The sequence below is a fragment of the Arvicola amphibius genome, chromosome X (genome assembly GCF_903992535.2).
Source record: "Arvicola amphibius chromosome X, mArvAmp1.2, whole genome shotgun sequence".
Lineage (NCBI taxonomy): Eukaryota > Metazoa > Chordata > Mammalia > Rodentia > Cricetidae > Arvicola > Arvicola amphibius.
Window position 1 is genome coordinate 44,255,213 of NC_052065.1, and position 13,347 is coordinate 44,268,559.

At 41.5% G+C, this 13,347-nt stretch overlaps 1 protein-coding gene across 1 annotated transcript in view; it reads right to left on the minus strand.

Annotated features, from left to right (window-relative positions):
* Nucleotides 1–13,347, minus strand: part of Gk (glycerol kinase) — a 76,840-nt gene that overhangs the window by 54,016 nt on the left and 9,477 nt on the right. The window contains 2 exon segments of the mRNA XM_038315672.1: nt 4,659–4,765; nt 5,648–5,721. Coding sequence (XP_038171600.1) covers nt 4,659–4,765; nt 5,648–5,721 — 181 coding nt within the window.

Genomic DNA, 13,347 nt, shown 5'->3' on the forward strand with positions numbered 1-13,347 from the left:
GACATGAATGATCACACGCAACTTTGAAGTACGTACTTTTTGATAGATGAAGACAACTAAAATGAATGAGTCAGTAATTCATGAAAGATATATAACCAGATATGATGAACTCTGTTAATGATTATCAGATAAGACTAAATGATATTGCTGTCCACTGGCAAAGCTTATGTACTTGTTGCATAGAAAATACAAATTAAATGTTTTATGAGATTATTATCAATGTGGCCCAGGGAGAAAACTGGTCCAAGCATTATAAAAGCAGTACTTTAATGCCTTCTGCTAGTAAACAGCTACATGTCCTACGGTCCTCGTTCCCCACTGCAGTTAAGGGAAGTTGCTTTAGGTGACTGCTGACCCTTTACAACTTTTATAGTTTTGTTACCTATAGCTCTACATAAGAAAGCAAATCTTGCCTTTCTGATGACAATTCGGGAAATTATCAGCAGTGTGACCGGCCTGGTACGGCAGGCATTATGGGATGTCCTCATCTTTAGCTACAGGCTGTTGATTGCCGGGAAAGAATCACTTTGACTTGGTATGACTTTTATATTGGACAAATCAGTATATCAACAAGATAGTTGCTTTAACCTCAACACTTGGGAGGCAGAGGCAGGTGGATGTTTATGAGTCTGAGGCCAGTCTGATCTACATAGAGAGGTCCAAGAAAGTCAGAGCTAAATATTGAGAAGAGGGAGGAAGAGAAAGAAGGGGGGGGGAGGAAGAGACAGATACATGTTTAAGTCTTATGGACCAGTTATTCAAGTGCAAGACAAATACTTGGTGAGGAACTGTGTGTCATCATCACATACCCTATAAAACCCAGCAAGGGTTGTATACCAGTGGGCTCAGAAGGCCACCATATTGCATTCCACCTTATCTGTCAAGAAGGTAGAACAATGTTAATGCCAGGGTCAGTTATCCTGGACTCTTGGACTCTATATTAAATATCTCTTTAAGCTGTGAAGTTTATTTTTGCCTCTGAGGTAATGACTCTTTTAACAACTGAGCACTACTGAGAACTGATAATTATTCACATTGTTTCAGAATGTTAGAATATCTCCAAAGAAAGAATAGCAATCATTTTGATATACAGCTCACATAAATTTGGTGACTGCACTCCTATTTAGATGTAAGAACAGCGGGGCATGGTGGTGCATGCCTTTAATTCCAGCACTTGGCAGGCAGAGATAGGAAGAGGCAGAATTCTTCTCTTCTAGCATCGTATTGGCCTGTGGGTTGCCATGATGACAATGGACTAAACCTTTGAACCTGTAAGCCAGTCCCAAGTAAATGTTTTCCTTTATAGGAGTTGTGCTCATGGTGTCTCTTTACAGCAATAAAAACCCTGTTTTTATTTCATGAGGACAAATACAGAAGCTGGTACAAGGGGTGGAATATTGCAGTGATATGTCTGACTGTGCTTTCGTTTAGGGAAAAGTTTATTTGGGACTTTGGATTAAGAAAGCAGTTCAATGCTTTAAGTGGTGTTAAATGGGCCATACTAGTAGGAACATAGAAGACAGTGGTGCTTGCTAAGGATGATTTGCTCAGCTCAAGAGGTTTCAGAGAAGACTGTTAGGATGTGACCTAGAAACTATTTTGTGATATTTTGGCAAGGATGCTTTCTGCCCTTGTGCAAAAAATCGGTCTGAGGTTAAATTGAAGAGTTATGGATTAACAGCTTTGGCAGAGGACATTTCCAAACAACCTACCATTGACTGTGTTGGGTGACTATTAATGGGCTGGCCACACTTACACAGATCTATAATGAAAATGAGCAAGCTGAACAAGGAAACTGTATACAAAATATACAGTTTAAAAAGAAAGGGAGTGCCAGGAAGTGTAATAGAACTAAGTCCAGTGCCCAAGAAGATAGGTTTAAAGAAAAGGCCCATCCTAAATGGAATAAAGGGATTGGTGACCTCAGGGCAAGACCCCACCCAGCTAAATTTCCAATGTATGAAAGGTAATTAAAGAAAAGCTGAGGACCAGGTGTGATGGTACATGCCTTTAATCCCTGCACTCTAAAACCAGAGGCAGGCAGATCTCTGAGTTCAAATCCAGCCTGATCTATAGCTCAAGTTTCAGAACAGTCAAACTGAGGCAATGAATGAAACCACCAAACTCAGAAAGCTGGTGAAAATGTATTGGAATGAACAGGCCATGTTCCAACCCCACAAAGCAGCAGAATTGGGCAGCTTTGGTCACATGGTTTTGGCTTTAGAGTCAAGGATACAAAAAGGGATTATGAAATCTCCCTCTGTGACTAAGGAAAGTTGATGAGGCCAGGCACGTGGCAGGGCTGTCCCTGCATGGAGGTCCAGAGAAGCCTTTGTATGAAGCTGTGAAGGTGAAGCCTCGATTGCCTGGGAGACAATAAAGATGCTGGAGATGTCAACGCCATGGGACACCTGCCAAGGTGAGTTGGTAACAGGGAGTGTAACCAACACAGAAGAAAAAAGTATGTTGCAGTCAACAAAGTTGAAAGGATTTGGAGATCTGAAGAACGCTCTGACATCAAACATGGAGATGCAGAATTTGGAGTTTGTCCAGCTCGTTTCAAGTCTTGCTTTGATCCAATATTTACTCACTATGCTCTCTTTCCTCCTTTTTGGAAGAGGGGGGTTCAAATTAAGAGACTGTCATGATTCTCAGAAGAGAGTTTGAACTTTGGAATTTTAAGCAGTGTTGATACTGTACGAGACTATGGAAGGGGACTTTTGAAGCTGGACTAATGCAATATTTCATTATGATATGGCCACAAGCCTATGGGGGCCAAGGAGTGTAATGTGGTGGTTTGAATGAAAATGGCTCCCACAGGCTTATAGGAAGCGGCACAAGTAGGTGCGACCTTGTTAGAGGAAGTGTGTCACTGGAGGGGAGCTTTAAGGTTTCATATGTTCAAGCCAGGCCCCTGTATCTCTCTTCCTGCTGCCTGCTGATCAAGATGTAGAACTCTCAGTTCCTTCTCCAGCACCATGTCTGCCTGCATGCAGCCAAGCTTCCTGCCATAATGATAACAAACAAAACCTCTGAACCCATAAGCCAGTCCCAATTTAATGTTTTCCTTTATAAGACTTGCTGCTGTCATCTCTTCATAGCAATAGACTGACCATGTCTAAAAATCAAAGCAAACAGAAAATCAATAATAATAACAACAAAAGCAATCAAAAAAATCTACTTAGGACAAAAATCTTAGGAGTATGGTAAGTCTTGAAGCCAAGAGGATATGAATCAAAACACCAAAAATGGACTATGGTTCCTTCTATTAGTAGTCAAACTATCTAAGTAAATAATAATAATTAAAAATTAAATGTGTGTGTGTGTGTGTACACACAGTGGGAAAAGTGGTGCATGCCTGTAATCCAAGTACTTAGAAAGGAGGAGCAGGAGGATCACAGCAAACTCCAAGCCAGACAGGTCTATTTATTTAGTGTTTGTTTCAATAAAAGTCAAACAAACAAATCTCAACAACACAATATAAGCTATAAAAGGCAAGAAGCAGCAATGACCACATTGAATTCACACTATACAATATTCCAGCAACCTTGGGTAGCTAAGTAACTTTTTCTCCCTGTATAAATAATAAACAGCCAAGCAAGCATAGGAGGTATTCTACCAGAAACTAGGAATTCATAGAGAGATCTACAACAAACTCATACTTTCAGGCAGTGATTTCATAGAAATTCTATAAGTAAAGTGTTTGGATTTCAAAAACTATTCCCCTAATCTATTCTTCCCCCTCATGTTTCTCTTCTCAATGAAAGGCATTCCCACCTACCCAAGAGCAATGCATGACCCGATAGAACAAAACCAAAGAAAACAAATACTACCAGAAACTGAAGCATCATCTTTGACCCATTTCTTCCCCTTGCCCAACTACTCACTACACTACTCTCTCTCCTACCCTGGTAGGCAACCAGTCAGAAGTATTGGTTCTTCCTCCTTGCTTCTCGGCCACTGCTGTCAGACAAGCCACCATCCTCTTCTACAGAAGCCTCACAGTGGGCTCCCCACCACAGTCCACTTTCTACACACCAGGCATGGAACTGTCTCTAACTGCCGCCTCTCACACTAAAACTAACACTCAAGCTCCAAAGCACGGTCGACAAGATGCCACTGATTTCTCCAATATCGGCGCCATTAAGTCCCTTACCTCTCCACTCTATCCACTCAACTGGTTTTTACTGTTTTTGTAACATGTTGGTCTTCTTGGTGGCCCTAGCCTACCTCCATTTAGTCTCACCTTGGGATCTTTACGTGCAGTCTTTTTTTCTTCAAATATGTTTCTCCTGTCACATAGCTGACCCCTCATGCCCCTTGAAATGTCAGTAAAATAATCACCTCCTCAGAGAAGGCAAGCCTCCCACAGCCACCCAATCTAAAGTAAGCCCTTGTAGGCACACCCTATCATGTTTTAATTCCCCACGTGGAACTTGTTAGTATCTGAAATGAACTTGTCTTCATTTGTTTTTCTTTGTCTTCATGAGAATAAAATATCTGTGTGAACAGAGACTGAATCTTGTTTATTGTTGCGCCCACAAGTTCTCACAAAAAGGCTTACAGTGCATAAACATTCAATTGTGAGCTAAAAGAAATAAATTAATGAATGGGATCAGCAGAGCTGACCAGAAGATGAGAATACTCAACTGAAATACCTTTGATGTTGGAAATGTCAATATTGAGCTGTCCAAGTTTTTCACACGTTTTCTCTATACACTCATAAACAGACTGCAGGATTTCCTTCGGGTCTTGTTCTACCCATCTTTGGAACAAAAGGATAAATGTGTTAGTCTCCAAGAAGTCACTACAAACCTAACATGTTTTCACAAATAAGTTAACCTATTAGATGTGCCTAGCACATAACAGAAAAAAATTGGAGGGCTGGAGAGATGGCTCAGAGGTTAAGAGCACTGACTGTTCTTCCAGAAGTCCTGAGTTCAATTCCCAGCAACTACATAGTGGATCACAACCATCTGTAATGAGATCTGGCGCCCTCTTCTGGCCTGCAGGCATACATGCAGGCAGAATACTGTATACATAATAGATAAATTAAAAAATTGGAAAGCAAAGCATATCTATATTCTACATTCTAAAGGAATAAAAAACTGTTGCACTTACATTTTCCTATTTTTCTTATTCTTCATATACTAATAATCCATCCTTCTAAGGATGGTCACTAGCCAGGTGCAGCTCACTCTTCAAATCCCAGCACTTGACAGGCTAAGGCAGAATGATTGTTTTAAGTTCTAGGCCAGGCTGGTCTATAAAGCAAGACTAGCCTGGTTCCAAAAGCCAGGAAACAAAAAATCTCATAAAAAGTAATCATTTTATCACTATTAGTAATAGGGACACAAAAATAAATGACTTCAGAGTCAATGCAAAATTTCTGACAGTTAACACGCTTTTGTTGTATTACATAAATTTCTTACACTTTGATTTCCATTGCTGAATTCCTAAGCCACCCATTGTTCAGACATTTTTGCTGAACTACCACGTCATAGCTTCATCTCTTGACCAATCCCAATCTCTTAGGTCCTCTCAAGACAGTGTCTGACTAATTTTACTATGCCAATCCACAGAGTACATGCGATGAGAGAAACCAATCAATGTGACATGCCATTACATAGTAAATGAAGAAACATACCCTTCTCTTGGGAATTCCTGTTTGATTTCTACTTGATGATGACTAAGAAGTTCAGCTGTTTTTGAATTGAAAACCTGAAAAACACATCAATATAATTATGTAGGTTGTTATAAAATCTATTTAAAGTTAATGAGCCAATGAAGTTCTTAGGAACATACAGAAAACAATGAATCAGATGGAAAGGCTACCAATGTTGTTTGGCTTATTCTTCAGACAGAATCATAACTCATTACAATGTGGGTGGCTATAGAGATGGACTCAGTGGTTACGAGTACTTGCTATTCTCCCAGAGGTCTCACTTCGGTTCCCAGCAGCCATTTCAGATGGCTCTTAACTTCCTGTATTTCCAACTTTGTGGGTGTGTGTAGGTGCACTAGTGGGCTACTTTGAAGGTATGTGTTTGTTAAGTGAATACATGGAGGGAACATGTGCACACACATACAAAGATAAAAATCTATCTCAAAAATTGCAGTGCCACATCAGAAATAACTTCTCATAACCAGCAATGGTGGGGACTCACATCTGAGATCTCACCTAGTACTCAAGAGGCTAAGGTAGAAGAATCCAGAGTTTGAAGTTAGCCTGAGCAGCTACAATGAGACATATTGTCTATGAAAACTATAAACAAAAGGAAACGAGGGCTGGAGCGATGGTTCAGTATTTAAGAGCACTGGCTGCTCTTTCCAGAGGACCCTGGGTTCCATTCTCAGTACCCACATGGAAGCTCACAACCTTCTGCAACTCCAGTTCCAGGAGATTTGACACCTTCTGGGCTCCATGGACATCAGACATGCATGTGTGCACAGACATACATGCAGGCAAAATGCCCATACACATAAAATAAAAATAAATGCATCTTTTTAAAAAGAGAAATGAAAGAACTTCTCCTGAGATGGTATTGCAAACATGGTCAGGGGCTTATGGCTGGGATGGATGTAGGCTCAGCAGGAAACCTGCTACTACTCTTTTGCTAATTGGGCATGTTAAGCTGCCTTCTATATATGCATGATTTTACCCATAGATTAGTGCTGTTCTCGGTCTTCTTCCAAGAAGCTTTTCATAGCTGTGGGTGGCAGCTAATGCAGAGATTCATTAGCGGTCAGAGTGTCAAGAATAAAAGTGATGGTGGAGGAGACGACATCTCTATCATCCCTCCAAGGCTCGTGGACCATCAGAGAAAAGGGGATAAGGACAATGCAAGAGCCAGAGGATAGGAGGTATGGCACAGAAGGATGTCTTTTGGACATGACATGGTTGTTACCCTTATAGATTCATGATAGTTGTACTTACTGCACAAAACCTACACAAGATTCGATCTAGCAGCGTTTCATCACAGATGGAGAGGGGCTCATGAGGCACCACCCTCCCTGACAGACTGCAATAGCACCCATGCCCAGCAAGCACCTTTAGTTAAAGTCGGTAGGTCACAGATACAATAAAAGGAATAAGTAAGAACAGAACTTCTTTGGCAGAAGGGTTCCAGCAGAAAATGGAGAAAGAGAAGAGAGGGCAATGGGCGTGAAAGAAATTCACTATACATATGATTGGATGTATCAAAGAATAAATTTCAAAACATATTTAAAAGAATTTCTCCTGAGAAAATAAACATAATATTTTTTAATGAGGTAATTTCTGCTAGTTGTGGTGGTATACACCTGTAACCTCAGCATTTTAGGGACTGAGGCAGGAGGATCGCCACGACTTTTGGGACCAGCCTGAACTACATAACAAAGCTGGGTCCAAAAAATAATGATATAATAATAACAGTAGCGGTGTATGACTTTAACCCTAGCACTCCGGAGGCAGAGGCCAATCATTGAGTTTGAGGCCAGCCTGGTCTACAAAGTGAGCTCCAGGACAGCCAGGACTACACAGAGAAACCCTGTCTCAGAAAACAAACAACAACAAAAAAACACAGCTCTTTATCCCTAAATAAACCAAAAATGGTTCTGTACAAAATAGAAATTAATATAATTAATAACATAGATGTCCTTGGTGAATAGAAAAACCAAGAACAATAAGAAGTGATATAATGCTGATGGTCACAGCAGGTTCCACTCCTCATTCGTCTTCCATGAGAAGAAAGTGCTCATGCAGGGTTGGTCCTTGTGAACTCCTTCGCAGGGAGACTCGGTGGTGCCTTTATCAGGCTCTTTAACAGGAAAATGGTGCCCTATCGGCAGGAAGAGAAACTGTTAATGGGAGGCCTCATCCACCAGGCATCTGTGTCATACATGAATTGCAAACCCTTAATATAAAACATTAAAACCAGGGCTGAGAGCTAATAAAGAAACCACACAACTGGCCACAATTTCAGTGAAGTAAATCAGCACTTTAAAAAAATGTTTTTAAATATTTTTTCTTAGAGATTGTTTCTTTCTTCCAGTTAGTACCTGTACTTGAGTACCAATTTTCTGACGGTTTGAGAGTAAGAACTCATAATTTACTAAAATTAACTCTCCAAAATCACTGTACTATAGCACATGGTTCACTTCTAATGAGTTCAGAGAGTAGTGCCATGCCTCAGTTTCCTGGGAGAGGAAAACATCTGTTAATTGCAGACTAAGAAAAGCAAAATAGAACCAAGGCGGTGATAGCACATGCCTTTAATATCCCAGCACTCTGGAGGCAGCAACAGGCAGATCTCTGAGGTTCGAGGCCAGCCTGCCTCTTATAGGGTGAATTCCAGGAAGGCCCCAAAGCTACAGAGAAAGCCTGTCTCAAAAACAAACAAAGCAAAAAAAATACTCTCTGGCGAGCTGCTTCTTCCATTGATGTGACGCACAACAGCCTTTCTGGAGAAGTGATAAAATTAAAGCAAGACGGCAAAATTATAAAGTTCCCTGAGGAGATAAATATCTTACAAAAAATCAAAGGTTAACCCAACATCATAAAAACAAGCTGACAGAATTTCATTTCATATCTTATGATCTACAACTCAGTACTAAAGTATGTGCCTAGGATGTAGGCTCAATTGCCTGTGTTTTATTTATTGACATATCCCCAGGACACTTATAGTACCCTTGCACACTGGTGACGGTCTGAAAGACAGGCTCTATATTCTAAGTACTTACTTGGAGAAAAATTATCAGATAAGAAATAGCAGAGGCAGGTATGGTGGCTCGCATATGTACTAATAAACTGGAAATCAATGGCAGGGAAAAACGGCTACTACAAGTTTGGAGGGTAGCTTGTCTATAGAGATCTAGATAATGAGTTAACCAGTCAGCCAGGGGAACATAAGAAAGAATAAACATCTCAAACAAACTAAAAAGGCAGAAACAAAGGAAATGATGGATAAAATGAGAAGGTATGGTGCTAGGGAGACGTAACTCTGTGTAGAATACTTGTCAAAGCATGATATAAACCTTGGGTTTGATATCCAGATCTGTCTAAATCTAAATATTAGTGGTATATACATAGAACTTACAATTCCAGCACTTAGGAGGTAGGAGCAGAAAAACCAAGAGTTCAAGGGCAGACTTCGCTACATGAGACCCTGTCTGAATAAATCAATAGCCAGGCATGGTGATACATACCTTTAATCCCAGCACTTGGGAGGCACAGGCAGGTAGACCTCTTTTGAGTTTGGGATCAGCCTGGTCTACATAGCGGGTACCAGGCCAGCTAGAGCTACCTACTAAGATCCTGTTTCAAAGTAAATAACAAACAAACAGAAATGGTGGGATAGGAGCTAGGTATGGTAATGTATACCTGTAATCCCAGGACTTGGAAGGCTAAAACAGGAAGACTAGCACAAGTTTGAAAGCGAGCCTCAGCTACAAGGTAAGGTCCACGCCAGTCTAGGTTAAAGTGTGAGAGCCTTCCTACATATTGAAGGAGACTGGGAAAAGAGCTCAATAAAATCATCTTTCTAAGACGTAGTAGGAAAAATGGCTGGGGAGATGGCTAGGTGTGTAGCAGTATTTGGTGTGCAAATATGAGAACCTGAATTAGAAAACCAGTAGTCATATTAAAAGCCAAACATGACTTCATGTGCCTATAACATCAGCATCGGTTGTGAAGACTGGCATATCTCTGGAGCTCTCACTGGTTGGTCAGCCCAGTCAAAATGACAAGTTTCCATCTCAGTGACTTTGCCTGAAAGGAACAAAGTGGAAAGCAATAGAGCAAGGCACATGTGCTCTTCCTGCCTCTGCATGTGTGAGCATGGGCACAGGCTCGCCTGCACTTACATGCACACAATGCACACATCACACACATGCAAAAAGAAGTGACGAAGATACCCCTTTTGAAGCCCAGCAAGGTCATGACCCCAGCACTCACAGGGCTGAAGTCGGGAGATTGGCAAAAATTGAGGACAAAAGCCTCAAACACATAGCGAGAAACCAGACCACCAAAGGAAGGGAGATAAATATAAGGAAAAAAATAAAATGACCAATAGCCACATAAGGCTAGGAGATCAACATTCATTATTGTTCACATAGGTCGACGCTCACGTGAATAGTCTTAAGAAATTCTATCGTGGAAGGTAACTAACTGCACACATAAATGACCCATCGTCAGGAGGGCTGTTTGATTGTTACTGGGTTTTTCCCCACACTGACTTCAGAAGCCATCGTCAAACCTGTAATTCCACCTTTCATACGGGTGCTTGAAAGGATGAGGCAAGAAAATGAATGAGTTTGAGGTCAGCCTGGGCTCCAGGAGACCCTATCTCTAAAAAAACAAACGCAACCAAAGCACAACGAGGTTATGGGAGTAAGAAGAAACGCTGGCAATCGGGGCCAGCGTTTTCAAACCACTATTGCTTTCTCTCGGAGCTTTCAGGGAGGTCGGAAGGAACGGCACAAGCCTCCAGTTGAGCCTGCAGATTAGATTCTACCCGCAGATCCCATCTGAACTTCAGCTTCCATCCTCAATTTCTTCAAAAAATGAAGTTATGACAGAGTTTTAAGATGAATGCCAGAAGTCATTACCAACCGGAACCCACGGCTCCAATACACTGCACTCATATTTACCAGGTGAGAGCCACACTGGGCAATACTGATAAAGAGTTAAGGATCAGATTTTTCAGTACCCTCTTCAGTGTATGCTGGCTAGTCTTACTGTCAACTTTGACACAGCCAGAGTAAGCAGGGGGTAGGGAGCCTCAATTGAGAAAATGCCTCCATAACATCTGCTGTTGGGGAGCCTGTAGGGCATTTTCTAGATTAGTGATTGATGGGGAAGGGTCACAGCCCATTGTGGCTGGGGCCATCCCTGGGCTGGTGGTCCTGGATTCTATAAGAAAGCAGGCTGAGCAAGCCATGAAGAGCAAACCAGTAAGCAGCACCCTCCCTAGCCTCTGCATCTCTGCTCTGTCTCCGGGTTCCTGCCTGCTTGAGCTCCTGTCCTGACTTCCTCTGATGACGAACTGTGACGTGGAAGCACAAGCTCAATAACCCCTTTCCTCCCCAAGTTGCTTTGATTAGGTATTTAATCACAGCAATAGTAACCCTACGGCACTAGTCCTTTCCTACTCTGATGTCATACTAACAATTATTATTTTTTACCTTCTATTCCATCATAGTGATAAGGAGAAATCTTCTTACCATAGGATTGCTAGGACTATGAAGAGAAAAAGACATCTCATCCAGACATGTGGGAGTGGTAAGAGATCCCAGAAGAGTTAAACCTCTAATCTGGCTGAGCACAAATGTAGCCACGTCGGGCAGGAAGTGCATGTGAGTGGGGTGTTCCAGGTGGGCGTGAGGACATAATGTTCTCTATCGCTATGGTGGAAGTAGAGGGGGGCAAAGCTTAATCCCAAAAAAACACTATATCGTCCCTATAGTAATAATAAGTATGACACGTGGAGGGTTCCATCGGGAAAGCAGCAGCAGTTGGTACTGAGAGACTTGAAATCTAAGTACTGAGGCTGCAATGGGGAAAGGAGGTAGCACGTGGCAGGCTGACATATGTAGACAGCATTCAACAAGACAAAGAGGGTAAGTGCAGCAGTTTGCAGGATAGGAAAACTGGAGCCAGATTGCAGGTTTCAGTTTAAACAATGCTCATTGAAGATGTTGCTCTGGCTCAGGGTAAGGATGCCCCAGCAGCCAGTTGTTCCTATTTCAGGTCATCCGTTTAAAGAAATATATATTATTCCAGAATTTCCTGTGTGCCAGAGAAGCAGACAGGAACTTCAGGTTTGGCATAATTCAGAGGCTTTAAAAAAGCATAGGCCTGGAGGAACACAAGGCTTGGAGACGTTACGCTCCAGCCCTGCCCACGTCAGCTGTTTGGTTTTCATTTTTTTCTGAGCCTCACAAATTTTCCAATCTGAGAATAGGTGGTCATGGTGGCACATGACTGTAATTCCAGCACACTGAGTCTGAGAATTTTAAGCCAACCTAAGGTGTTGCTAAACACTAAGGATACTTTGTTAAAAAAAAGTCTGAATAAAATAACCTAAAGCTAGGCATGAGGATCATGTCGTAAATCTATAACCCAGTTCTTGGGAGGCTAAAGCATGATTCTATTGAATTTGACCAGCCTGCATTATATACTGAGAACAGTGAGGACCTTGTCTCCATAAACAAACAACAAAAATAAATGAATGAATACATAAATACCAAAAATGAAATGAATGGTCAGATATCGGTTGGTTGCTTGTATCTAAATCTCAGAACTTGAGAAGTAGAGTCAAAAGGATCAGGAATTCAAGGTCATTTTTGACTACATATAGTATTTAAGGCCATCCTGGGGGCTAAATGAGACCCTGTCCCAACTAACCACAAACAAATCATTTATCTCTAGGCATCGTGTCTCAATTCTGGATTTTGCTCTGAGAGGCTATAGGGTATAATTCAGGGGTAAATCATTTATTTGCCTGGTTCCTGATTTTATATTTCCATTATTGAAGTAAGGATGTGGGGCTGAAGAGATTGCTCAGTGGTTAAGAGCACAGGCTGCTCTTTGAGAAGAAAAGAAGCTGGTTTCCAGCACCTACATAGTAGCTCACAATCCTCTTCAACTCCAGTTCCAGGGGATCTGATGCTATCTTCTGGCCTCCTCAGACACCAAGCGTGCATACATACACGCAGGCCATACACCCATATACATAATTTTTGTTTGTTTGTCTTCCTCTTTTTTTGTTTTTGGTTTTTTTCAAGACAGGGTTTGTCTGTGTAGCTTTGGAGCCTGTCCTGGAACTAGCTCTTGTCGACCAGGCTGGCCTCGAACTCACAGAGATCCACCTGCCTCTCCCTCCCAAGTGCTGGGATTAAAGGCGTGCACGACCACCACCTATAGATATTTTTTTTAAAGTAAAAAAGAAAGAGAGCACAGAAAATAACTAAAGTTAATGCATAGGCTGGAAATGGAGATGGGGTGGCAGAATGTTTGCTAACAATGCATAACGCCCCATATTCAATGCCCCACATGCAATAAACCAGGAACGGTAGTACATACCTGTAAACTCTAGATTCAGGCAACAAAGCCAGGAGACTCAGAACTTTGAGGTTATCTGCAGCTATAGAGTAAGTCTAAGGCTAGCCTGAACTCATGAACATAAAAATAAAAGTCAATTTAGAAAAGACTTCAGCATAGTGTAGATATAGTATATATCCAATGGCCATTTCCAGTGCTATATTTGTTAGTCCTGCTTCTACCTTTTTATTCTGCCTACTACATTACCTAGAAATGCTAAAAGCAGAATTAGATGGGTCAAGATCTGAGCTGAGCAGTGTGGCACA